The following is a 27,824-nucleotide window of genomic DNA, read 5'->3' as shown; positions in this document are numbered from 1 at the left end:
CTCAACAGCTACATTGCTGCTAAAAGGGGCAAAAGTTGGGAGGAGACAACAGAGCAGAATCTAAAGGTTGAGATTTGCTGTGAAGCTGCTTCAGCCCATTTCAGAGAACTTCAGAAGGCCCCAACACAGAGGTGACACCAGACACCCAAAGCTCTTCTTCCAAATGTGGCATCGGTTAGAGCACAACCACCTGCTACTAACCAGAGCTGCCAAAGCAGCTGTCCCCGTAACATTTCCTATGTTCATTTGTGAAGATCTTACATTTCCATTTCTATGAACAGGTTCTGAAAAAGCAAGCACCCACTTTCCAAGAGAATAGCTCTATTAACTGGGTTGGGAACTGGAGGGGAGGGAGGTGGTGAGGACACTTTTCCTGAAGACGCATTTCCTCAGGAGAACCTAGTGGGGTCTGGGCGCCGCTGGGTGTACTGAGTGTAGATGGGATGAGCAGGGGACCACCACGGGACTGCTGAAGTGGGTCTCTCAGTGCTCCTGCACATTCAGGGCCCTGGGCCTGCTCCAGGGCAAGCTCCCAGCAGCCCCACTGCTTTATGAGGAGTGCCAAGAAACTGCAATATGGCAAAGAGTAAATGACTACCCTTCGCTTTGTGCTAAGTCAACTATTTTATTCCATTTTCTAACACATACAGGCAGAAAACAAAGGTTTAAGGTTTTTTGGAAGTATTTTCTCTTGGTGAGAAAGTCTTAAGTTTTTTACTCCAGGAACTGGACGGGACTGCCTACAGCATCTCAATGGGAGAACACACTGGCGTTAACTCACAGGACACCAGTGTTCCACAGTCTGACAAACTCGAAGGTACAAGTTTTGAGTTCTAAACTCCAGGACTGTTGAGACTTACCTGCTTGGCATTAAGAAGAATCACCATTACTTGCCCTGTGCCCTTAGTGACTGCCTTCCAACATCTCATCCCCAAGAGCACACACCCTGCCCCCGCCCCTAGCATAGGACTTGAGCTCTGTTCCTGCCACAGTTGGGAACGTCTGGGTCCTGGACAAGCAGAACAGGGGACTTTATACCTGTAAGAGGCTACTGTGTCCCCAGAAAAGTTGCTGAAGGGAAAACTTAAGGTGATGAATATTTCAACATCCAGAGCACATACATTTATTTGGCTTTCATTTTATTTTAGTTATAAAACAATTGACAAAACACAAAGTGTAAAAAATCACACAGAAACACATTAAGTTTTTATTCCTTCTTTTGTTGCAGAAAATAAATAATGGTCACATATTCCATAAGCTTGTCTATAAAAGCACTTCTAAAAATGTCATTACCTGGATTCAACAGATTAGTTTTTGGCTTTTCAACTGCAGGTATCATACAGTTGACCACTTCCTTTTATTACATTTTTTAAGCACTTCGGCTCCAACAATTTTGGAAAAAGGCTGTTTGTGAGCTAAAAATTCTCATTCCAAGCTATATTTTGAATAGTTAAACTAAAAATAATAAGGTCTTAAATTATTTTATTAAAGAGGAGAACATAGTTTTTCTTTTATAAAAACTGCCCCAAAACCTCACAAAGACCCAACTGACACAAAAAGTTGGTCTATCTTCATATTAATGAACAAGAAAGGAACAAAACAGACATGGCCCCTGGGAAGTACATGAAATGAGGCGTGGTCTCTCGGTCTTCCTCCTCACATTTCCAGTTTGGCCCTTGGGAGTTCCAGAAAGGACGGCTCTTCAGTCATCTAAGCCTATGTTTCTGAAAAGGTAGGACATGGACTCCCCATTGTGAATCCGACGGATGGCTTCTGAAAGGATCATGCTGATATCCACTGTTTTAATTTTGGGGCACTGGAGCTTCTGGATTTCATGTGGAATTGTATTGGTAACCACCACCTTCGAATTAAGAGAGAAAAACCAACAATGTCGTGAAACCAAGCGGCTTCCTGGTGTGGTCTGAAATCTCATTTATTATCAAGTCTCTGAGAAGGACAGTGAGTCTACCTAACCTTCAGCAATGCTTTCACTCAATGTGAATGCTGCCTTTTGTTTCTTAGGCTAACACTGGATAAACCTACACCCACCAGGACAGCTACAGGCAAAAGGACAGGCAAAAGGAGTGCTGGCCCGAGAACCAGAGAAATGAAAAGTGTTGACAAGGACACAGAAACCAGAAGTCTTCTACACTGCTGGTAGGCATGTAAAATGGTTCAGCTGTATTGGAAAACAGTCTGGGGGTTCCTTAAGAGTTTAAACATATAGCTACCGTATGACCCGGCAAGTCCACTCCCAGTGAAGTGAAAATGTATGTTCATACAAAAGCTTGTACAAGAATGTTTTTAACAGCAATATTCACAACAGTCAGAAAGTAAAAACAACCCAAATTTCCATGAACGAAGAGATAAAAAAGTGTTCTTTCCACACAATTCAACAAAAAGAAATTAAGTACTGACATTAGCTAGCTACAACATGGATAAACATTATACTAAGTGAAAGAAGACAGACATAAAAGAACAATACTGCATGACTCCATTCACATAAAATGTAAATCTACAGGCAGAAAAGTGGATTAAGTGGTTGCCTAGGGCTGACTGGATTGAGAAGAAATGGGACGTGACTGCTAACAGATGTGAGGTTTCTTTTGTTCTAAAATTGATTGTGGTAATGGCTGCACAATTCTGAGAAGGTACTAAAAAATCACTGAATTATGTACTTTAAATGAATGAACTGTATAAGTATGTGAATTATATGCCATAGAGCTGTTATTTCTGGGTAACTCAATTGGTCATTCCAATGTATCAGGTAGAGAGTTCAATCCCCAGTCAGGACACACCCAAGAATCAACCAATGTGTGTATGGTGAACGGAACAACAAATCCATCTTTCTCTCTCTCAAAAGTCACTAAATTAAAAACAAAATAAAGAGTCCCTTCCTGGTAATTCTATTTAAAAAAGGCTATTATTTTTAAAAAATAGTACTTCATAAAAATGAAAAAAAGGAAAAAACAAGCACCTTTCAACAGCTACAAATGGAAAAAAATTAAAATACCGTGCCTTCCTAAAAACAAACAGGGAATGGGAATAATCTTTATTATTATTTATAACGCATACTCTCTACTTCCAAAATAAGGCTCAAGACAGTTTCTAATAAAGCAGCACATGCAGAAGGCGACTGTTGAAACAGAGAAGACGATCAGGCTCAGTGGACTGAGCGCTGGCCTGGGAACCAGAGAAAGAGAAGATCAGGAATTATTCGGAAGCAGCAGCACTGGGGATGTGAAAACCTAACCTAATTATTGTGACTCATCATTTGGCATTTGATCTTCCTGAAACTGGGCAAGAATGGAAACAAAAGGTTGTATTAAGTCTCATTACCTATAAAAGGAAGAACAATTTCCACCCTCCCCACTCCAGAAAAAAGATACCTCCCCGCTAGTACCAAACAGAATTTACTGTACCATCCACTTGGAATGAACTGCAGAGCTACCCAGGTAGGGCCCAGCCCGCGCTGCACACACAGCACCTCCTAGAGGGCACCATGTGGTGACCTGTGGGCTCAGTCTTTCTCACTAAATAACCACCCTCATTGGGAAATTTTTTAAAAACAATAGACTTACTGAGCTATAATTCACATACCATACGATTCACCCATTTTTTTTAAAGGTGGACAAATAATTTTGTTTTGTGCATGTAAACCAAGTACTGCCTTACTTTCCCCATCAATTTTCTCTCAAACACTGAAAACAGGATGCCTTATTCTGGGAGCAGCCCAAAATACCCATTTAAAGATTTTGGGACAGAGCTGTGTTCAGTATCTCCTCCAAGAGAAGCCCTCTATGCCTTAGCTCTCACTCCTAGTTTCACCCTTCCCCAAACCCTGGCACCCACTAATGTCCTCTCTGTAGAGACACCTATTCTGGGCATTTCATTTAACTACTTCCAATTAAAAAAAAGGAAAAAACCCACTTCAAATCATGACTGTTCACAGCCAAGCTCTATCTAGTGGCTCCTGCTTCTGGAAGAAGAGCATCAGCCCTCTTTCGCTCTTGAATTCCTGCTGCCTAACTGGCTCACCCTGTATCACTTTTACATTGTTCCAAACTTTATAATCTACTGTGCAATGATGCTTTGTGTGTGAGTTTATATGAAAAACCTGGCTTCCTAACCAGAGTGCATGCAGGAACCCAGTTTGGCCATCAGTTACTCGCCCCAACTTCAGTTGGGCACATCAGTGACAGATTGCTCTCAGGGATGCCAAGACCACGACAGGGGCAGCTTCTCCACTGAAGTGCACCTGCTAATGGACTCAGTCTGCCTCTGCTGGACTCTGCCTTCCCTCCAAAGTCCACTCTGCTCAAAAAGGTCTGGCCCCAGCTGTGTCCTCTCCACCCTCCTCTGCTCTGCTGTTTCTCAGTGGCCCATATGCAGCACTGTGAGAACCTGCCTGGTGCTATGTGGGCAGACATGTGACAGCGGCCCGGGGTCTGAAGTCTTCTCACTTTACTTAACATGGGAACTCTGTGTTCATTTTGCTTTCTGGAGTTCCTGTACCATTCCAGATTCTCAGTTCATTTTGTCCAGCTGAGAGAGGCTGCTGCACTGAGCACAGATATGGAAGTGAGGCCTCTGGTCTGCACTAAGGTATCCTGACCCCATCCAAATACAGGGCCAGGCTCAAGGAGATATAATGTGAAAAGTAAAAATGTGAGACTTGGAAAAGTAAAAAGAATTTAACTAACTGAAGATGCAATACTCAGGAATCTACAGAAGACAGCACTTCTGTTTACGGGATATAAAAATGTGATTTATACAGCTGAGCTCCCATTACCTGGCCCCTAGAACAAGGGAGGGCTAGTAAACCTGGACAGCCCCCCTCAGCCACACTGGGAGCTGCAGACAGCTTAGGAAAATCGCCCCGTTGGCCACCCTCTCCCAATCTCATATCACAGGCAGCAGTACTAAGGAGAGAGATGGGGCTTTGGCATCAGGCAAACTAAGGTCTGAATCCAAATGTTCAGTCTAGTTAGCTGTCTGGCCTTAAGTCACTTAACTTTTCTGGTGCACAATTTCTTGTTTCTCTAAAAGGTGCTGAGCCCTGACCAGTGTGGCTCAGTGGGTTAGGCATTGTCCCACAGAAAAGATCACCTGTTCAATTCACGGTCAGGGCCCATGCCTGGGTTCATGGCCAGGTCTCTGATCAGGGCTTGCAAGAAGCAAGTAATCAACGCTTCTCTCCAACTTTGATGCTTCTCTCCCTTTCTTTCTCCCTCTCTTCCCTTTCTCTAAAAATAAATAAGTAAAATCTTCTAGAAAATAAACAAGGCACCTACGTGGGCTTTGCAGGGCTGTGCAGGAGCTCAGGAATGGTGTGTGCACAATGCCAGCACAGACGACATGCTCCAGTTACAAGGGTTATCAGATCCATTAACTATTACTATGGGCAGTCTTATAGTCCATGAAATGCAAACGCAGTATAACCTGTGTTTTTAACCCACTTGTAACTATAAACATCTCCTTCTCCACCTATGCTCTGCCAACTACAGATCAGGAGGTACTGAAGGGGCAGGGCAGGGCAGCCCACCCACAGGCTGGCTGATACCTCATCGATGGCAGACTCCTCAATCAGTCGGGGAGCATCTGAAGACAGCAAGCCATGAGTCGCCATCACAAAGATCTTGTATGCGCCTCTTTCCTTCAGGGTCTCTGCTGCAGCCAGAAAGCTGTCAACATCATCAATGATGTCATCCTGTCAAATTAAAGATACAGCAAAATACACATGAACACTTTTGCAACCAGGAAAAAGAAAGGGTCTTACTTTCCACTATGATATGTGCAGAGAGCACAGCCCTGCCACTGCTCCCATGCTTTCCCACCAGGCCTTCCATAGCAAGCCTCTGCACTCATGGGCTGTATGCAATGCTGACACAGTTTCCAGCTTTATAGCCCTACATCCAGCACTGTGCCCTCACCAGGCACATGCTCCAAACAGAGCTGCAGGATATTCTTTTGTTTCGTTTTTTTTTTTAAACACATAATAAAACTGTTAGACAATGCTTTGACTCTGGGTGGTTCTTTCCTTTTTTCTTACTAAATGCCTTATTTTCAAAATTTTCTCCATTGTGCATGTGGGAACCATGGTTTTTACATATTTTTATAAAAGGAAAATCACTATTTAAAAAAAAAAACAACACTAGCCCTGGCTGGTGTAGCTCAGTGGATTGAGCACGGGCCTGTAAAGCAAAGGGTCGCCGCTTTGAATCCCAGTCAGGGCACATGCCTGGGTTGCAGGCCAGGTCCCCAGTAGGGGACACAGGAGAGGCAACCACACATTGATGTTTCTCTCCCATTCTTTCTCCTTCCCATCCCCTCTCTCTAAAAATAAATATTTTTTAAAAACACTATTATTTTTAATAATAAACCCAGTTCAGTGGTTTCTAGACCATAGACCACAGATTCCCAGTGTGCAATAAGAGAATGTATAATATACGTATATATAATATACTTTTATATATCTATCTGCCCCTGGTTCCTGGGACAGGATGCTGAAACCCTGGTAGGCTGCTAAGTGATATGAGCAATAGGAACATCTTTTGTTCTAATATTTCATCTTTGACCCCATCCCAGACACAGGACTCTAAAAACCTTGTACTTTCCTAGGTGATAGAAAAGTCTTTTGTTCTAATGAGATCCCAGGTGGCTCCTGGGCAGAGATGGTTGCCAGAGAGACCAAGCCCTGATTAGAAGCTAAGGATTCTCAGCCCCGCCCCATGTCTCCCCACAGGGAGGGACTGGAAATGGATTAATCATCAGTCCCATGAGAGGAAGTTCCATGAAATCCCACCAGTGGGGGATCACTGGGCTTCTGGGTCAGTGAACACAATCATACACCAGGAAGGTGACACACCCCAACTCCACAGGGACAAAAGCTCCTGTGCTCAGGACTCTCCCAGACCTCATCCTGTGTCTCTTCATCTGGCCAGCCATCTGTGTCTTTATCATAGCCTTTGATAAACTGGTAAATTTGAGTAAGTGTTCCTCTGAGTTCTGTGAGCTGCCCTAGCAAAGTAATCCAACGGAGGAGGGGTCATGGGAACCTCTGATTTGTAGGCAAGTTGGACTGAAGTTGTGGGTAACCTATTACCTGTGAACAGCATCTGAAGTGGGGTGGGAGCAGTCTTGTGGTTACCCTGTGGGATCTGACACTTTCTCCAGGGAGACAGTGTCTGAGTTAAAGTACAGGAACATCCAGCTGGTGCCACAGAGAACTGCTTGGTATGGAGAGAAACCCCTCCGCACAGCTGGCGACCAGAAGTGAAGTGCTTCGTGTGAGTAGTGAAGGGGCTGCACAGAGGAAAAACAGAGCCTTTCCTTTGACACCCGGGTTACCAGTTACTTCAAGCCCCTTAGAGCATCAAATATTGTCTAGGGTTGAAAAAATACTCATGGTGTTTTACATACAGGGTAGAATGAAGGTAGGTTTACAGTTGTGAGTATGTGAAACACAGAGTTTATCCTTGTATTATTAATTACTGTATTATTTTTCATACAAACAACTGTAAACTTACTTTTGCCACACCCTGTATGTATGTGTGTGTGTATATATATATATGTATATACATACATACATATATATATACATGAAACTTTCAAATATATACTAATATTACTACTATAAAAAATTACCACTGGCCAAAATGAAGGCATAGGTAGACACACTGTGCCTACACACACACACACACACACACACACACACACACACACAAAAGGACAACAACAAATATAAAAACAAACAAAAAACCCGGAACTGACAGAAAATCGAACTGTATGGATGTCCGACAACCAATGAGTTAAAGAAGAAACTGGTACGAGGGGTGGAGATGGGCAGCCAGGCAGAGAGGACTCACAGCAGGGCAGTGGACTGTGGACCCAGCAGTCCCACATTCGTGTGCAGATAAACTGGGAGGAACTAGAAAGTGAGACAGACCATGCAACCCAGGGTTACAGTATGGGGAAATAAAGCCTCAAACCTCTGTCTGAAAATACCTGTGGGGGTTGTGGTGGCAGTGTGAGAAACTCCCAGCTTCACAGGAGAGTTCACTGGAGAGACCCACAGGGTCCTAGAACATATACAAACCTAGCCACCCAGGAATCAGCACCAGAAGGGCCCACTTTGCTTGTGGGTAGCCAGGGGAAGTGACTGAAAGCCAGCAGAGAGCAGAGCAAGCAGCATTGTTCCCCCTTGAACCCCTCTCCCACATACAGCAACACAACGCAGCCACGTAGTTGCCCCACCTTGGTGAACACATAAGGCTCTGCCCCTTATTATGTAACAGGCACCCCAGACCCCCAAAAATGGCCCAAATGAAAGAACAGATCAACTCTCTGGAAAAAAAATACAACTCAGTGATGAAGATACAGCCAACCTATGGCACGTACAGTTTAAAACACCGGTAATCAGGATGCTCATAGAAATGGCCGAATATGGCTGCAAAATAGAGGGAAAAAATGAAGGCTATGCCAAGTGAAATAAAGGAAAATGGACAAGGAACCAATAGTGACACGAAGGAAACTGGGACTCAAATCAATGGTGTGGACCAGAAAGAAGAAACATTCAACCAGAACAGAATGAGGACACAAGAATTTTAAAAAGTGAGGAGAGGCTTAGGAACCTCCAGGACATCTTTAGGCATTCCATCATTTGAATCACAGGGGTACCAGAAGGGGAAGAAGAAGAAAAGCAAGAAATTAAAAATTTATTTGAACAAATAATGAAGGAAAACCTCCCGAATCTGGCAAAGGAAATAAACATGCAAGTCCAAAAAACTCAGACAATCCCAAAGAAGTTGGACCCAAGAAGGAACACACCAAGGCACATTATCATTACATTAGCCAAGATTAAAATGAAGGAGAGAATCCTAGAAGCAGCAAGAGATAAGGGGACAGTCACCTACAAAGGAGTTCCCATCAGACTGTCAGTGGATTTCTCAAAAGAAGAGACTTTGCAGGCAATAAGGGGCTGGAAAGAAGTATTCCAAGTCATGAAATCCAAAGACCTACACCCAAGATTGATCTATCCAGTGAAGCTTTTATTTAGAATGGAAGGGAAGATAAAGTGCTTCTCAGGTAAGGGCAAATTCAAGGAGTTCATCATCACCAAGCCCTTATTATATGAAATGTTAAAGGGACTTACCTAAGAAAAAGAAAATAAAAAAGATGAACAGTGAAAGAACAGCAAACTCACAGTTATCAACAACCACACCTAAAACAAAAGCAAATTAAGAGGACAGCTAGATCAGGAGCAGAACCAGAGAAATGAAGATCACATGGAGGGTTAGCAACATGGGAGTGGGAGAAGGAGGAGGGGAGAAGGTACAGAAAATAAGTAGCATAGACAGTAGATAGAAAATAGATAGGGGGAGGGTAAGAATAGTAGGGGAAATATAGGATCTATAGAACTTGAGACACGTGGTCATGAACTAAAGGGGGGAATGGTGGGGGAGGGGTGTGCAGGGTGGAGGGGAACGGAGGGGGGAATAGAACAAATGTAATGGCATAATCAATTAAAAAATTAAAATGGAAAAAAAAGACAAAAAGAAATATGGAATTGAAAAAACAAAAAGAGAGAGAGCACAGTTCTGTATCCTGACTGCAGTGGTAGTCACCCAAAGCCAGGCATGTGGGAAGGCTGCATACATCTAACCACACACAAAACACTGGAGCTACCTGAAGCAGCTCTACAGAGAGCAGCCATATGAATTTCTAGACTATTACTATATTACAGTGAAGCATGAATGAAGAAACTGGATAAAGAATATACAAAATCCCCCTGTATTTTGGGGGGTTACTTCCCATGAATTTATAATTACTTCAAAATAAAAAGTTTTTTAAAAAAGGCAGTTGCAGTAGAAAGAAGAAAAAGTGTTACTGAATTTTGTTACTACAGATTCTGTTACTACAGTTACTACAGATTTCACTAATGAAGGAATAAATTAATAAACAACTATTACCCTACAAAGTAATATCAGAGATTTTCTAATAAAATTGAAAGCACTGAGGCTTGGTAAATAGGTGCGACCACTCTGGGAATAATGTGGTACCATCCAGCCAAGTTAGAAATGTGTACTTTCAGACTGAATGACTCCACTTGCAGGCACTTAGAAAGTCTTGCATTTATGCAACAGAAAATAGGTGCAAGAATGTTCAAAGCAGTATTGCTTAGAAATAGAAAAAACTGTATATTCAGTGCCCAGAGAACAGAGAAATAAATTATGTAATAGTTATACCATGTAGTACCATACAATGAAAAATAATGTAGCACAAGAGAAATCTCAAAAGAGAGAACAAAAATATCAAAGACATGCAAACTACAACCCCCCCCCCCGCCCAAAATACAGAGTTTAGTGTATAGTGTACTCATGGTAGAATGTAAAGACAAGGAATGACATCAATGACCACGTTCAGGGCCGTGACAATCTCTAGAAGAAGAGAGGAGGGAGAGAGACCAGGGGAAAGTTCCGAGCACACACTCATGCTCTGTTCCCAAGCTGAACAGTGAGTACCCATGTGTTCATTTTATTCTTATTCATACAACATAGGCATTAAATGTGATCCTTTTGTGCACTGGTTTTGTGAAGTGTGAGAGGATGTGTATCTTAAACAGTTATAATTTTGTATCCTATTTTGATCACAAAGCAATTCCTCACATTATGACAAACAGCTGCACAATATTTCATTAACTAAGTAATTAGCAATTTTGTAATAAACTGATGATAATAATTTTTAATTTTTGGAGCAACATAAACATTTAGCACAAAGCACCAACTTCAATGAGAATTACCTGACCATACCACTAACCCCACGCAATTAACAAACAAGTTAGCCCTGGCTGGTGTAGCTCAGTGGATTGAATACCGGCCTTCGAACCAAAGGGTTGCCAACTTGATTCCCAGCCAGGGCACATGGCTGGGTTGTGGGCCAAGTCTCCAGTAGGGGGCACTCAAGAGGCAACCACGCACTGATGTTTCTCTCCCTTTCTCCTTCCCTTCCCCTCTCTAAAAATAAATAAAATTGTAAAAAAACAAGGAAGTTAACAAAATAGAATTGGCATATAGGATAATTAATAATAAAAAAGGTTTACATACCACAATGATGGCGATCCTTCCCCCCACATCGCCGACCACTGTGATTGGAGGCTTTTCTTTAGGAATCAGCACTGGTCAGAATAAAACACATGCACAGAAGTTTCTATATTAAAGTGTCAAAGCCTTTTACAAGTCAATGTCTCAAGAAGACCCAAGAAACTAGAAACATGGAGAGAGCCTCCTCACTGATAAAGGGCAACCATGAAAAGCTCAGAGCTACCGCCATGTACTTAGTGCACAACTGGACTCCCCCAGAGGTCAGGAGCAAGACCAGGGAGACACTTTCACTGCAGCTCTCAGCACTGGGATGCATGTGCCGCCCAGGCAACGACCCAAGAAAAGAAATAGAAGGAAGTAAAATTATTTCAATTAGCAAGTGACATGAGCCTACATACAGGAAATACCAAAGAATCTACCAAAAAAACTACCAAAGCTAATATACAAATTCACCAAAGTTGAAAGGTATAAGGTCAACACTCAAAAACCAATTGTTTCTACATACCAGCAATGAACCATTTGAAGAGGAAATTTAAAAACCAATTCCATTTAAAAAGCATCAAAAAGAATAAACTACCTACAAAGGGGGTGAAAGACTTGTACACTGAAAACTATGTAACACTGCTGAAATTAAACATAAATGGAAACACAACTCACGTTTGCACATCAGAAAACTCAGTACCGGTAAGATGGCAGTGCTCCCCAGCGTGACTCAGAGGGCTAATGCCAGCCCTAACCCCAAATGCTTCTTTTGCAGAACTGGACAATAAAATTCACATAGAAATGCAAGAGACCTCAAATAGCCAAAACCTTAAAAAAAAAAACCACTAAAAAACGAATAAAGGTAGAAGACACACTTCCCCTACTTTGAAAACTATTACAAAACTTTATTATTTTTTATTTTTCAATTACAGTTGACATTAAGCTTTACTAATCAAAACAACATGGTACTAGCATAAAGACAGAGATATACACCAATACAAAAGGATTAAGAGTCTAGAAATAAATTCAAACACCTATGGTTTATTGATTCGCTCCCAGCTTTATGACCTGTAACTGGCATATAACATTGTGTGAATTTAATGTGTACGGCCTAATGTGTTGACACATATACAATGCAAAATGATTACCACAAAGAGATGAGTCAACACATCCATCACCTCACACAATTATTACAATTTGTAATAGTCACCATGAGGTCCACTAGATTCCCAGAACTTACTCATCTTCTAACTGGAAGTCTGTACCCTTTGACCAACACCTCCCCATTTCTTCTCTTCCCCAACTCCTGGCAATCACCATTCTACTCTGCTTCTGTGGGTTTGGTGGGGTTTTTCCCTTCAGAGTTTACATATAAGTGAGATCATACAATATTAGTCTCTGACTTATTCACTGAGCATGGTACTCTCTGGGTCCATCCATGTTGTCATAAATGGCAGGTTGTCCTTTTTTATGGCTGAACAATACACACATTTTCTTGATCCATTCATCCATCAGTGGACACTTAGAAGTGATTTTTCACAAGAGTGTGAAGACCTTTCAATGGGGAAAGAAAATTCTTTTCAACAAATGGTGCTGGAAAGATTAAATAACCACATGCAATAGAATAAAGCTGGACTCCTACTTTATATCATATACAAAGATTAACTCAAAATGGAGCAAGGACCTAAAAATGAGAGCTCAAACTGTAGAACTCTAAATAGAAAACCTGGGAGTAAATCTTCATGACCCTGAATTTAGCAATGGATTCTTAAATATGACACCAAAAGAAAACCAACAAATATAAAATTAAATAAAGTGGACTTCAGGAAAATTAAAGCCTCTTTGTGCATTAGAGCACACTATCAAGAAAGTAAAAAGACAATCTACACCATGAGAGAAAATATTTGCATGCCATGTCTGATAAGTCTTGTCCAGAATATATAAAGAACTCTTACAACTCAAAAATGAAAAGACAAACAACTCAATTTAAAAACTGGCAAAGGATTGAAATAAATATTTCTTCAAAAAGGACAAACTGACAACAAATGCATGAAAAGACACTCAACGTCATTAACCATTAGGGAAATGCATATCAAAACTACAATGAAGTAGTACTTCAAACACACTAGGATAATAACTAAGAGACTAACCAGAACTTTAAACAACATAAATCAGGAAGGTCTCTTGATTTTAGGAGCTAGGGCTCCTAGAGGAGCTAGGGCTTATAGAAGTTTTTGCACTGGATGTAATCTGTGATCGCCAAAAACCCTGCAGGAAAAACTCTATGTTTATAATAAAGCTCTGTGGTGCTGGTTTCCCTTTCCCTTCAATTCTTTTTCCCCTTCTATAAATACCCCCCCCCCATCTCTACTTGCAAGCCAGAGAATGTGCAAGTGGCTTTGCCACCCTGCATGCATGGGTTCAAACCGTTTCTTCTTCCTGAATAAATCCTTGTGGGGGATAAACACTATATTGATATTATTTTTCAGTCAACAATGACTGCAATAAAAAAATCAGAAAATAAATGTTAGTAAGGATGTGGAGAAATTAGAACCTTTGTACAATGTTGTTATGAATGTAAAATGCTATAGCTGCTATGAAAACCAATTTGGTGGTTCAAAAGTTAACTACAAAGATACTATATGATTCAGCAATTCTAATCCCAGGTATGACCCTGGAGAAATGAAATTGTATGTCTGCAAAAAACCTGTACATGAATGCACACTGCAGCACTATAGCCACAAGTCAGAAATGACACAAGTACCCATCAATGAATGAATGCATGAACAAACTGTGGCATATATCCATACAATGAAATATTTTGCCATCAAAAGGTATGTGCATCTTTGGATGAACTTCAAAGACATTAGGGTAAGTGAAAGAAACTGGACACAAAAGGTCACGTATCATATGATTTCACTTACATGAAATGTTCAGAACAGGCAAATTTATATGGACAACAAGTAGATGAGTGGTTACCAAGGGATGGGGGAAGGAAAATGGGGGGTTAATGATTACTTACTGGGTAGGAGTATCCTTCTAGGGTGATGAAAAATTTAAAACTAGAAAACAATGGTAGTTATGCAACACTCTGAATGTATTAAATGCCAATGACCTGCATGTCGAAACAGTTAATTCTATGTTAAGTGACTTTCACTGAAATTTTATAAAACAGGTCAGTGTCACTAAAGAAACAAAGTAGGACTACTGTAGATCAGGATTTCTCAATCTCAGCACGCTGAAACTTTGGACAGATGACTGGCTGTGGGAACAACTGTCCTGTGTGTTGTGGGACCTTTCGGCAGCACCCTTGGCCTCTATTCACTAGATGCAAGTAGTGACCCCCACAATTGTGACAATAAGAAATGTCTCCAGATATTTCCAAATGTCTTCTAGGGGACAAAACCCATACCCCACCCCAGCCCCAGCTGAGAACCACTGTTCTAGATTAAAAGAGACTAAAGACAAATGACAACTAAATGCAGTATGTGAACTGAGGTTGGTGTGGGGAGAGTGGGGACAGAAATTTAGGGCCAAACAAAGCAAGATAAATCCCAAAGAGACCTTTTGTTTCCATTTTCAACACCCTTTTTCCCAGGCACCTGACCCCAATATTGGTAAAAGAATATAACGCTATAGGCCTTTAGGAAATCAATTTAACAAAGAGCCATATAAACAGCCATACCTTTAACTCATCAATATCACATTTAGAAACTTATAATGAAATATGCCAAAGCATGGGAAAAATTTTTTTTATCCACATATGTTAATTTCAGCATTACACTGGCAAAGACCAGGAGAAAACACACATACCCATTTATACCCTGCTTGGGCATCTAAGCCACATCCAGAAGATGGGATATGACTTTTTAATGACTTGCAGAAAGATATGTTATAAAGCTGGGAGAAGATAGCAACATGCACAATTACATAATCAGTATGAATCACTACTGGATAAAAACAAGAAAGGAAAAAAATGAAGAGGCCCCCTAAAATGTAACAGTGGTGTCTCTGAATTGAAAACTGATTAATCCAGTGAATTAAGTACTAATTAGGCTTTTAATTAAAATAAATGTGATTAAACATAGGAAACTATTTTAAAAAACTACTTCAGTTCAGTGTGAAAAACAATGGAATAGTAACAAAGACTATGTCCTTGACCACAGGTCCGGCTCCTGTGAGCCTTTTTCTTAACCTGGGTGGGCTTTGTACTCAGGCTGGCAGAGCTAAGTTTTAGCAAGAATTCCTCAACTAATCTGATCACCCAGGCCTTCCTTCAGCAAGAATTTTGTTAGGTCAGTTTAGCAAGAATTCCCCCTACCCTTGATGCCTCCCTCCTCTTAGTAATTTTCTGTCCACTGACTCCCTCCCCCAACCTACTTCTTGGCTATGAATCCCCACCTGTCCTATATTCAGAGTTGAGCTCAGTTCTATCTCTTTCCCTTCAATGCAACATTTCCTAAATAAAATCTGTCTTTACAACCTTAAAAAAATCTGTCTTTTCTCTTATTAAAACACATTCAGGCCCTTATTCACTAAGGGTAGAAAAAGGGTTGAGTCTGTCCCCTGGCCAACAGACTCAAAAGCAGTTATTTTTTCTAAATTGAAAAGATGTTATTAAAGGCAAGTTCTTAAAAACAAAACCAATTCACCCATAAATCTTACCACCTTATCGTAATGATTTCACCTTCATAGTTCTTCCTGGTCCTTGCACAAAGGTAGGTATAAACTCTGTGCATTCCATAGATTATCTCGTTTTCAGATAGTCTTAGCTAATTCAAAGGACTGCATAATTAGATGTACTGATACAACATAGTTAATTAAGCCCTACCCTCTGATAAATCATTAACAGTCTTCAAATATCTTGTAATAAAAATAACACTACAGTGAATAACTTGTGTTCATGTTAAACTACAAGATACATCACTGAATGAATGAATAAAACCCCCTCGAGTGCCAAACTGAGTCTGAATAGTTGAGCACTTTCATGACTTTGCAATGATCAGGCAGAGGCTTCTGAAAGGCTCTATCTATTCCACAGGGCCATCAGAAGCACACTGGTTACCACCAGGCCAGGGAAAGTATTTTGCCATATTACAAAACAAAAAAAGGAAGAGGTCATCCATATTTGAGAAAAATTAAGTTAGCCTTAAAATCAAAGGGGAAAGCAAAGAAGAGAGGCAGCACACTTACTGGGGATCTCTAGGCTGGGGTGGATGGCAGCCACACTCCTGACCATGGGCGGGGAGTGCCGTCCATCCACCAAGTCCGACTCGGCATCCTGAGCTTCTCCATGAATCACTGCAATGCCCAGACGAAGGCGCTCTGCAAACGACTGTGCCCTGAGGGAGAGCATGAGACAGTTCAGAAATCACACAGCCCCTATCTTCTGTTAATGTTGATGGAAGAAACATTAAAAGAACATACGTAAAATGCGGTTTCCAAAAGATTAATGAAAAAAAAAAAAAGAATAAAGTAATCTCAGAGTCTTAGACTCCAGGACAAATTGTGGATAAACACATCCCTCTGGCAATAGGCACCCTGCACGGGCAGCAGCTGGCCCTGGTCTACACTCAGTTGAGTGAGCCTGCATAGTTAATTAACTTCCTCTAAGCCTCAGTTTCCTCACCTGTAACTGCTAATTCTCTACTTAATAGTGAGAACAAAGCACATAAAACAAAGTGCATTAAAAACTCAAAGTGTCTGGAACTTTGGAACTTTCAACTAAGATGGAGGCATAGGTAGATACACGTTGCTTCCTCACACAACCAAAAGAAAGACAACAACAAATTTAAAAACCAAAAATAAACCAGGACTGATAGAAAATTAAACTATACAGAAGTCTGACAACCAAGGAGTTAAAGAGGAGCCGAGACAGGCAGCGGGGCGAAGAGGAAATGGTATGGCAGAAAAGGCAGTCCCACATTTGTGTGTGGATGAACCAGGAGAAGCAACTGGGGAGGGAGACTGAACATACAACTCAGGGTTCCACTGCAGAGAAATAAAGCCTCAGAACCTCTGGCTATAAAAACCTGTGGGGGCTGTGGTCGTGGGAGAAATTCCCAGCCTCACAGGAGAATTCGTTGGAGGGACCCAGGGTCCTAGAATGTACACAAGCCCACCCATCTTGGAATCAGCACCAGAAGGGACCAATGTGCTTGTGGGTAGTGGGGAAAGTGACTGAAAACAGGGCAAGAGCTGAGCAAATGGCACTGTTCCATCTCTAATTTCTCCCGCACATACAACACCACAATGCAGCAAAGTGTCTTCCCCACCCTGACAAATACCTAAGGCTCTGCCCCTTACAATGTTAACAGGTGCACCAAGATGAAGAAATATGGCCCTAATAAAAGAACAGATCAAAGCTCCAGAAAAAGAACTAAGCCAGGAGGAGATAGCCATCTTATCAGATGCAAAGTTCAAAACACTGATAAATCAGGATGCTTACAGAAATGACTACTTACTAAGGCAAAATAAAGGAAGAAGTGATGGCTATATGAAGTGAAATAAAGAAGAAACCACACTAGTCTTGGCTGGCGTGGTTCAATAGATTGAGTGCCAGCCTGTGAACGAAAGAGTCGCCGGTTTGATTCCCAGTCAGGGCACATGCCTGGGCTGGGGGCCAGGTCCCCAAAAGGGGGCACATGGGAGACAACCACACATTGATGTTTCTCTCCCTTTCTTTCTTCCTCCCTTCCCCTCTCTCTAAAAATAAATAAATGAAATCATTTTTTTAAAAGAATATACAGGGAACCAACAGTGGAGGAAAGGAAACCAGGACACAAAATCAATGATTTGGAACAGAAGGAAGAAATAAACATCTAACTGGAATAGAATAAAGAAGTAAGAATTCAGAAAGTGAGGAGAGGCTCAGGAACCTTTGGAACAACTTTAAACCCCAAATCATAGGGGTGCCAAAAGGAGAAGAGGAAGACCAAGAAATTGAAAACTTATTTGAAAAACAATGATGGAAAACTTCCTCAATCAGGTGAAGGAAACAGACATGCAAGTCCAAGAAGCTCAGAGAGTCTCAAACAAGTTGGACCCAAGAAGGAACACACCAAGACACATTATAATTAAATTACCCAAGATTAAGGATAAGGAATCTTAAAAGTAGCAAGAAATTTACGTACAAAGAAGTTCCCATAAGGCTATCAGCTGATTTCTCAAAAGAAACCTTACAGGCAAGAAGGGGCTGGAAAGAAGTATTCCAAGTCATGAAATGCAAGGACCTACATCCAAGATTACTCTATCCAGCAAAGCTTTTATTTAGAATGGAAGGGCAAATAAAGTGCTTCTCAGATAAGGTCAAGTTAAAGGAGTTCATCATCACCCAGCTCTTATTATATGAAATGTTAAAGGGACTTATCTAAGAAAAAGAAGATCAAAACTATGAACTGTGAAATGACAACAAAATCACAACTATCAACAACTGAGCCTAAAAATCAAAAACAAAAACAAACTAAGCAAACAACAAGAAGAGGAAAAGAATCACAGAAATGGAGACCACATGGAAGGGTTATCAGTGAGGAGGGGGGAGAGGGGGGAAAAGGGGGAAAGGGCACGGGGAATAAGAAGCATAATTGATAAGTACAAAATAGACAGGGGGAGGTTAAGAACAGTATAGAAAATGGAGAAACCAATGAACTTATATGAACCATCCCTGGACATGAACTAAGGTGGGGGTGAATGCTGGAGGGAGGGAGTGCAGGGCAGAGGGGGATAAAAGGGAGAAAAATTGGGAAAACTATAATAGCATAATCAATAAAATATACTTAAAAAACCGCAAGTGTCTTGATTGATTTTAGAGAGAGAGAAGAGGGGAGAGAGAGAAACTGATTCATTGTTCCACTTATTGATGGAACATCAGTCAATTCTTTGTATGTGCCCTGGCTGGGGATTGAACCCCCAATCTTGGTATACTGGGATGACACTCTAACCAACTGAGCTACCCAGCCAAGTCTAAAACCTTAAAGCATTATATATCAATTTTTAATGACTTTATTAAGGTATAACTGAGCTACAATTAACTGTACATATTTAAACTGATTTCATAAACACTGATGTATGTACATATCTGTATAAACATGAGCACAACCAAGACAATAAAGCATTTATTGTGGCAAATGTTTCCTTATACCTCTCTGTAATTTCTCCTTCAAGCAGCAAGCAACCAGTGATCTGCTTTCTGCCATCACAGATTTCGTAAGTGGAATAAGAGTTCATAGTCCTCTTTTGTCTCATTTCATTCACTCAGCATAACCCTTTGGAGATCCATCATGATCACTGTATGTCACAGGCCATTTCTTTTTACATTGCCAAGTAACAAATCATTGCATAGGTCTCTCTCTCAGTTTCCCCATTTACTTGTTGATGGACTTTTTAGATGTTTCTAGTTTTGAACTATTATAAAACTGCTATGAACATTCAAGTACAAATCTCTGTAAGGACTCGTGCTTTCTTTACTCTTGGGTAAATACCTGTGAGTAGAATGGCTGGATCATGTTGTAGGCACATGTTTAACTCTTTAAAAAACAACCAAACTGTTTTCCAAAGTGGTTATACCATCTTTCATTCCCATGAGAGTTCCCATTCCTCCACATTCTCACCAGCACTTGGTGTGGTCATTTTATTATTACCCATTCCAATGGTGTTGCAGGGGCACTTTACTGTGGTTTCAATTTGGATTTCTCTCAAGACAAATGAATGGTGTTGAGCATCTTCTCATGTGCTCATCTGCCATCCATATGTGTTCTTTAGTAAATGGCCGGTTTATCTTTTGCCAATTTCTTAACTGGATTGTTGGTTCTTATTAAGTTTTGAGAAGTCTTTATATATTCTGAACATTAGTCCTTTATCAGATGTATGCTTTATAAATATTTTCTTCCAGTTTGGCCCTTCTCCTGTCATTCTCTTAATGTCTTCTGAAAAGCAATCCTTAATTCTGACAACACCTAACTTAACAATCACTGTATTTTTTCCAACTATAAGACACACCTCCCCTCCCCACCAAATCTGGGAGGAAAGGGGAGGGTGGTGCATCTTATAGTCCAAATGTAGCTTTACATTTACACTGGTGAAATATTATGTTACTTATGTTATTAAATATTTTTACCACACTTTTTGCTTCAAAATTTGTCCCCCTATTTTCCTCCTCTAAAACCTAGGTGCAACTTATGGTCTAAAAATACAGTATTTCTTGTGAACTGTGTTTTAGGTGTCATATTTTATTTCTGTAAATCTGTTTTCTTCTAGATCTTTTATAGTTTTAGGTTTTACATTTAGGTGAATAATTCATTTCTAGTTGATTTTTATATGTGAGGTGAGATAGTGCTCAAGAGTTTATTTTGCACCCATTATTCTAAATCATTTGTTCAAAAGACTGACTGAACAAATTGAAAAGACTTCTTTCTCCATTGAATTGCTTTTGCACCTCTGTTGAAAGTCAGTATTATAGATATATACGGGTCTATTTTTGGACTCTGTTCTCTTCCACTGGCCTATTTCTCTATTTTTTATTTCAATACCACATACTCATGATTGTTTTAGCTTTATTAAGAATTCCTACACTGAGGTAGTGTTAGACCTCCAACTTGGTTCTTTTTTAGTTGTTTTCGCCTATTCTAGGTTACTTGCATTTCCATATGAATTTTAGAATCAGCCTGTCAATTGCTACCCATGAACACAGTATTTTCCTCCACTCATTTAAGTCTTTAATTTCTCTCAGTAATATTTTGCATTTTTCAGTGTACAAATCTTGAACATCTTAGATTTATTCCTAAGTGTTTCACTTAATTTGATGCTATTTGATTTTATTTTTCAATTTTCAACTGTTCATTGCTAGTATACTTTTGTTTATCTTATAATCTGCAAACTTGCTAAACTGATTAGTCCTAACTGAATTTTTGTAGATTTCATCATGTTTTTCTACATAAATAATCATACCACCTGCAAATTAGGACTGGTTTACTCTTTCCTCTCCATACTAGATTTCTTTCTTTCATTCTTCTGTTTGTTTTTCAAACTGCAGCACTGTCCAGAATCTCCAGTACAGGTGCTGAACAGAAGTAGAGAAAGCAGACATCCCATCTCGTTCCTGATCCTGGGGGAATGCTTTTAGTCTCTCACACTGAGTGTGAAGTTAGCTGTGGGTTTTTCACAGATGCCCTTTATCAGATAAGGAAGTCCCCTTCTATTCTTGTTTATCTGAATTTTGTCAAATGCTTTTTGAGTCACTGAGATAATCATGTGGTTATATAAGATGTAGTATTTGCATAACTTTAAATTCATCCTTTAAAAAATTCAAAGTAATTTTTAAATTATTTATTTATTTATTTTTAGAGAGGCAAAGGGAGAAAGGGAGAGAGTAAGAGAGGGAGAGAAACAGTGATGTGAGAGAGAAATATCAACAGATTACCTCTTGTACACACCCCAACCAGGACTGAACCCGCAAACCGGACATGTGCCCTGACCAGGAACTGAACCAGCAACCTTTCACTTGGGGGACAATGCCCAACCAACTGAGCCACAACGGTCAGGACAAAAAATTTGAAGTGATTTTTAAGGGAATTCTCAGACAAAGGCAGAGTCTCCACTAGCTTCTGCCCCATCCTAATCTCATGAAGACTAACACCACAGAGATCAGTTCCTCCTTCATATTCAAGATTGGCTTTGAAAACAAGATTGCTGTCAAAAGAATTAACTTTAGTCATCCTCTAAGGAAGTCTTTTCTATCTGGGATCCACAGAGGTCTGCCAATTCTTAGAACAATGCTGTTTCGATACCACTAACCTCTACTAAAGGCAACACCACTGACTCTTAAACAACTCAGGTTTTAAATGTAGATCCACCTATACATGGATTTTTTTCAATAAACATTGTATTTTCTGTTTCTGGTGATATTCCTAATAGCATTCTTTTCTCTAGCTTTATTGCAAGAATACAGTATATAATATACATAACATACAAAATATGTTAATCAATTGTTTATATTATCAGTAAGCCTTCCAGTCAACAGTAGGCTACTAGTAGTTAAGTTCTCGAAGGGAATCAAAAGTTGTATGTGGATTTTCAATTGTATAGATGGTCGGTGTCCCTAATGCCTGTGTTGTTCAAGGACCAACTGTACTTTCACAATAAATAAAATCATTATGTGCACACCAATGTTAGTTTTTGGATAGTTTATATATCTTAGTCATGTGACTTGAATTCCCACCTGATTCCAAAAAGAATCAGCATGATTCCTCTAGGCCACACTGTCTGATACACTAATAGTCACAGAGGAATTCCAAAGCAACTCAATCCTGCTATACTGGTGGTATAATGATGAGGGTTAATTTACATCATGGGTTTGAACACAACACAGGATTTCAGATTTTTTCCTACTCACTCAGTTATTCTAAGAAAAGAATTCCAAACAACTCATTAAAGGAAGTAGTTTTCCTTATTAAAGCAACATTATATTCTTAGATGACCCTTTTCCTCAAAACAACTGCTCACTATCAAAGAACTCTAAAACCAGACTCTTCATATTCATCAATAACTTCAGAATTCTAAGGGCACCAATAACCTCTGTTCTACATAGTGGTGTTTATTTATTTATTTTAGAAGATTTTATTTATTTCTTAGAGATCGGGGAAGAAAGGGAGAGATGTCCGTTGGTTACCTCTTGCATGCCCCTCAAATGGGGACCTGGCCCACAACCCAGGCATGTGCCCTGACTGGGAATTGAACTGGTGAACTTTAGTCTATGAATGATGCCCAACTCACTGATCCACTCCAGTCAGGGCTGCATAGTGGTATTTTAATTTGTAAAATCCCTTCATTTGTTCCCTGATGCTTATTACAACTCTGAAACATATGACAAGCAGTACAGGTGTTATCTTTATTTCACTGATGAGGAAAACTGAGGCCTGTAGAGACTGTCTGACTGTGGTTCTTACAGTTGTCACAGACCCTGGCTAAGCCCCAGTTCATGTCTACTAACTCCTAGTTTAACTATCCTCCTGCTGCTCTACAGTGTCTTTTAAATGACCTACAAAAGTTTTCTAAGATTAGGTGCTAAATGAAAAACTTGGGAGGGCCCTAGTTGGTGTGGCTCAGCTGGTTGGAGCATCATGCCATAACCAAAGGGTTGTGGGTTTAATTCCTGGTTGAGGCACATACCCAGGTTGTAGGTTTGATCCCTGGTCCAGGAACATACTAGGAGGCAACCATTTGATGTTTCTCTCTCACATCAATATTACTCTCTCCCTTCCTCTCTAAAAAAAAAAAAAGCAATGAAAAAATGTCCTCAAGTAAGGAAAAAAATTTAAGAACTTGGGGGAAGAAGCTAGAAACAATCAGATCAAAAAACAGCATGTCACTTCCAGTGAAGATGGAGGCGTAGGTAAACATGGCTCACCTCCTTGTACAATCACAGCAAAAATTAAAACTGAACTACAAAACAACTATAACCCAAAATCATCAAAAAATTGAGCCGTACTGAAGTTCGATAACCAAGGAATTAAAAAAGTCACTATCATTCAGACAGGTAGGAGAGGCAGAGATGAGCAACAGGTGGTCTCACACCCACATGTGGTGAGTAAAAATCGGGAAGGAACTCTCACGAGTGAGAGATCCGAGCCCCAGACCATACCACCCAGCCCAAGGTGCCAGTGCCAGGAAGTCCCCATAACTTCCAGCTGTAAAAACCAGTGTGACTTGGGGTGGTGGAAGAAACTGTGGGATTCTTGGTGTCTCCTCTTAAAGGGTCTATAAAGGACTTAGGATTTACAGACTCACTCCCTCTGGGCTCCAGCACCAGGGCAGCAGCTTGAAGGGCAGCAACTTGAAGGGCACCAGTGGCAGAAGGAGAGATATGAAGTATCTGGCATCATGGCTAGTGCTGGGGGACAGCTTCCTCCCAAACAAAACTCCAGAGGCCAGGAAGCAGCCATTGTTCTTTTTCTGAGCTATCCCCAACACACAGCGGCAGCATCATGTCTGAGACTCCATCAACCTGGTTAACGGGGATTGCCCTGCCCATGCAATTACCTAAGGCTCTGCCCCATCCAACTTATGGTGTGCTTTTCTACATTAGGCCACGCTACCAAGACAGGGAGTTGAAACAGCTCTACCTAATACACAGAAACAAACACGCAGAGGCTGTCAAAATGAGGAGACAAAGGAATATGGCCCAAATGAAAGAACAGAACAAAACCTCCAGAAAAATAACTAAACAAAAAGAACATAAGCGACCTATTAGATGCAGAGTTCAAAACACTGGTTATGGACTTCTGGCCAAAATGGAGATGTAGGTGGAAATACTGTACCTCCTCGCACAACCAAATTTAAGGGCAATAAAGATTTAGAAACAAAAACACAACCAGAACAGAAAATTGAACTGTACTCAGGTCCAACAACGATGAACCATTCATCCAAACTGTAAAAGGGGCACAGTCAGTGGCCAAGGGAGAGGGGTCCCGCAGGAAGAGGCAGTGGTAGCAGAACTGGGTGCAGGGAGGAAACGAGCAAACCCAGTGAGACACGCAAGGCAGTTGGCTGACCTCAGACACACATTCACTCACAGATAAACGAGGCAAAGAAAGGGCATTGAGATAGACTGGGCAACTGAGGGCCCCAGCGACAAGAAATAAAGCCTAAAAGCACCAACTGGAAAAACTTTCGGGGCTTGAGGTGCTGGGAGAGGCTCCCAACCTCACAAGAGAGTTCGTTGGAGAGACCCACAGGGTTCTTGAACATACACAAGTCCACCCACCTGAGAACCAGCACTAGAAGGACCCAATTTGCTTGTGGGAAGCAGCAGAGGGAACCAAAATCCGAGAAAGAAAGGAAAAAGCACCATTGCTCCCTCTCTGACCCCGCCTGCACAGACAGCATCACAGCCCAGTGATAGGGGTCGCCCCACCCCAGGGAACACCTTAGGCTCTGCCCCTCATACATAACAGGCATGACAAGACCAAAACATTATGGCTCAAACAGAACATATCAAAGCCCCAGAGCCAATACTTCTAAGGGACCAAGAGATAGCCAACCTTTCAGATGCACAGTTCAAAACACTGATGATCAGGATGCTCACAGGACTGGTTAATTTTGGTCACAAATTAGATGAAAAAATGAAGGCCACACTAAGTGAAATGAAGGAAAATGCACAGGGAACCAACTGTGATGGGAAAAAAACTGGGACTCAAATCGATAGAGTAGACCATAAGGAAGAAAGAAACAATCAAACAGAACAGAATGAAGAAACAAGAATTAAAAACAAAAAACAAAAAACGAAGAGAGGCTTAGAAACATCCAACCTCTGTTGGAATCTTTAAAGGTTCCAACATCCATATTATTGGGATCCCAGAAGGGGAACAGCAAGAGCAACAAGTGGAAAACTTACTTGAACAAATAATGGAGAACTTCCCCAACTGGCAAAGGAACTAGATTTCCAGGAAGTCCAGAAAGCTCAGAGAGTCCCAAAGAAGTTGGACCCAAGGTACATCATAATTACATTACCTGAGATTAAAATGAAGGACAGAATCCTAGAAGCAGCAAGAGGTAAGGGGACAGTCACCTACAAAGGAGTTCCCATCAGACTGTCAGTGGATTTCTCAAAAGAAGAGACTTTGCTGGCAATAAGGGGCTGGAAAGAAGTATTCCAAGTCATGAAAGGCAACGACCTACACCCAAGATTGCTCTATCCAGTGAAGCTTTCATTCAGAATGGAAGGGCTGATAAAGTACTTCTCAGATAAGGTCAAGTTAAAGGAATTCATCATCATCAAGTCCTTATTATATGAAATGTTAAAGGGACTTATCTAAGAAAAAGGAATTGAAAAAAATATGAACAGTGAAAGGACAGTAAACAGTTATTAACAACCACACCTAAAACAAAAGCAAACTAAAGCAGACAGCTAGATCAGGAGCAAAAACACAGAAAAGGAGATCACGTGGAGGGTTAGCAACAGAGGAGTAGGAAGAGGAAAGTGGGGAAGAAGGTACAGAGAGTAAGTAGCATAGATGGTGTGGAGAAAATAGAGACGGGGGAGGGCAAGTGTGGGAAATGTAGAAGCTAAAGAATTTAGAACACATGGATGTGAATTAAAGGGGGGAGTGTGGGGGGAGGGGTGTGCAAGGTGGAGGGGAATGAAGGGGGGGAAATGGGACAACTCTAATGGCATAATCAATATAAAATATATTTTTTCAAAAACCTTGGTTATTAGGTGCTCAAGGAACTCATTGGGTACTTCAACAGCATAAAAAAGACCAAGGCAGAAATAACTGTTACACTAAGTAAAATAAAGGAAAATTTACAGGGAACCAACAGAGAAGGGGATGAAACCAAGAATCAAATCAAAGATTTGGAACACAAGGAAAAAGAAAAATTCAGTCAGAAGGGCAAGAAGAAAATAATCTGCCCTGGCTGGTGTGGCTCAGTAGACTGAGTACCGGCCTGTGAACCAAGAGATCACCAGTTTGTTTTCCAGTCAGGGCACATGCCTGGGTTGCAGGCCAGGTCCCCAGTTCAGGTTCTGTGAGAGGCAGCGAATCACTGTATCTCTTGCACACCAATGGTTCTCTCCCTCTTTTTCCCTCCCTTCCTTTCTCTCTAAAATAAATAAATAAATAAATAAATAAATAAATAAATAAATAAATAAATAAATAAATATCTTTAAAAAAGAACATAGAATCCAAAAAAACAAGGATTGAGTAAGGAGCCTCTGGGACAACTTCAAACGTACCAGCATTCAAATCACAGAGGTGTCAGAAGGAGAAGAGGAACAGCAAGAAACTGAAACTTAGTTGAAAAAATAATGAAAGAAAACCCCAATCTGTCAAAGGAAATAGACTTACAAGACCAGGAAGCTTAGAAAGTCCCAAAGAAGTTGGCCCCAAAGAGGACCACACCAAGATACATCATAATTAAAATGCAAAGGTTAAAAATAAAAAGAGAATCTTTTTATAAATTTTAATAAAGATTTTATTTATTTATCTTTAGAGGAGAAGGGAAGGAGGGAGGCAGAGAAATACCAATGTATGGTTGCCTCTCATGCATGCCCTACTGGGAACTGGCCTGCAACCCAGGCATGTACCCTGACTGGGAATTGAACCGCGATCCTCTGGTTCGCAGGCCCGCGTTCAATCCCGGGTACAGCCAGGGCAAAATAAAGAGAGAATCTTAAAAGCAGCAAGAGAAAAGCAGAGAGTTACCTACGAAGGAGTTCCCATAAGACTATCAGCTGGTTTCTCAAAAGAAACTTTGCAGGCAAGAAGGGAATGGCAAGAAGCATGCCAAGTCATGAAATCCAAAGACCTACATCCAAGATTGCTCTATCCAGCGAAGCTTTTATTTAGAATGGAGAGTAAATAAAGTGCTTCCCAGACAAGGTAAAGCTAAAGGAATTCATCATCACTAAGCCCTCATTATATGAAATGTTAAAGGGACTTATTTAAGAAAAAGAAGATCAAAATCACGAACATTAAAATGGCAATAAATTCACAACTATTAACAACTGAATCTAAAAAACAAGCAGAACAGAAACAGAATCATAGATATAGATATCATTTGGATGACTGCCAGACTGGAGGGGGAAGGGGAAGATTAGGGGGAAAGGTGCAGGGATTAAGAAGCACAAATCGGTAGACACAAAATAGATAGGGATGTTAAGTATGGTATAAGAAATGCAGAAGCCAAAAAACTTATATGCACATGAACATAAACAATGGTGTGGGGACTGCTGGAGGGAATGGG

General features: G+C 40.7%; 1 protein-coding gene across 5 annotated transcripts in view; it reads right to left on the bottom strand.

Annotated features, from left to right (window-relative positions):
* Positions 1-1,177: 1,177 nt before the first annotated feature.
* The window catches only part of PRPSAP2 (phosphoribosyl pyrophosphate synthetase associated protein 2), a 68,521-nt gene continuing 41,874 nt past the window's right edge, over positions 1,178-27,824 (bottom strand). For all 5 annotated transcript variants that reach the window (XM_053665680.1, XM_053665676.1, XM_053665677.1 and 2 more), the window contains 4 exons: positions 16,278-16,426; positions 11,106-11,176; positions 5,564-5,710; positions 1,178-1,861 (listed from right to left, as the gene is read on the bottom strand). In XM_053665680.1, the coding sequence (XP_053521655.1) occupies positions 1,703-1,861; positions 5,564-5,710; positions 11,106-11,176; positions 16,278-16,426 (526 nt within the window). In that variant the 3' untranslated portion in view covers positions 1,178-1,702. The remainder of the gene's footprint in view (positions 1,862-5,563; positions 5,711-11,105; positions 11,177-16,277; positions 16,427-27,824) is intronic.

The sequence above is a fragment of the Artibeus jamaicensis genome, unplaced genomic scaffold, assembly GCF_021234435.1.
Source record: "Artibeus jamaicensis isolate MK-2021 breed Jamaican fruit bat unplaced genomic scaffold, CSHL_Jam_final contig_419, whole genome shotgun sequence".
Taxonomy (NCBI): domain Eukaryota; kingdom Metazoa; phylum Chordata; class Mammalia; order Chiroptera; family Phyllostomidae; genus Artibeus; species Artibeus jamaicensis.
This window is presented reverse-complemented; position numbering and strand designations above follow the sequence as displayed.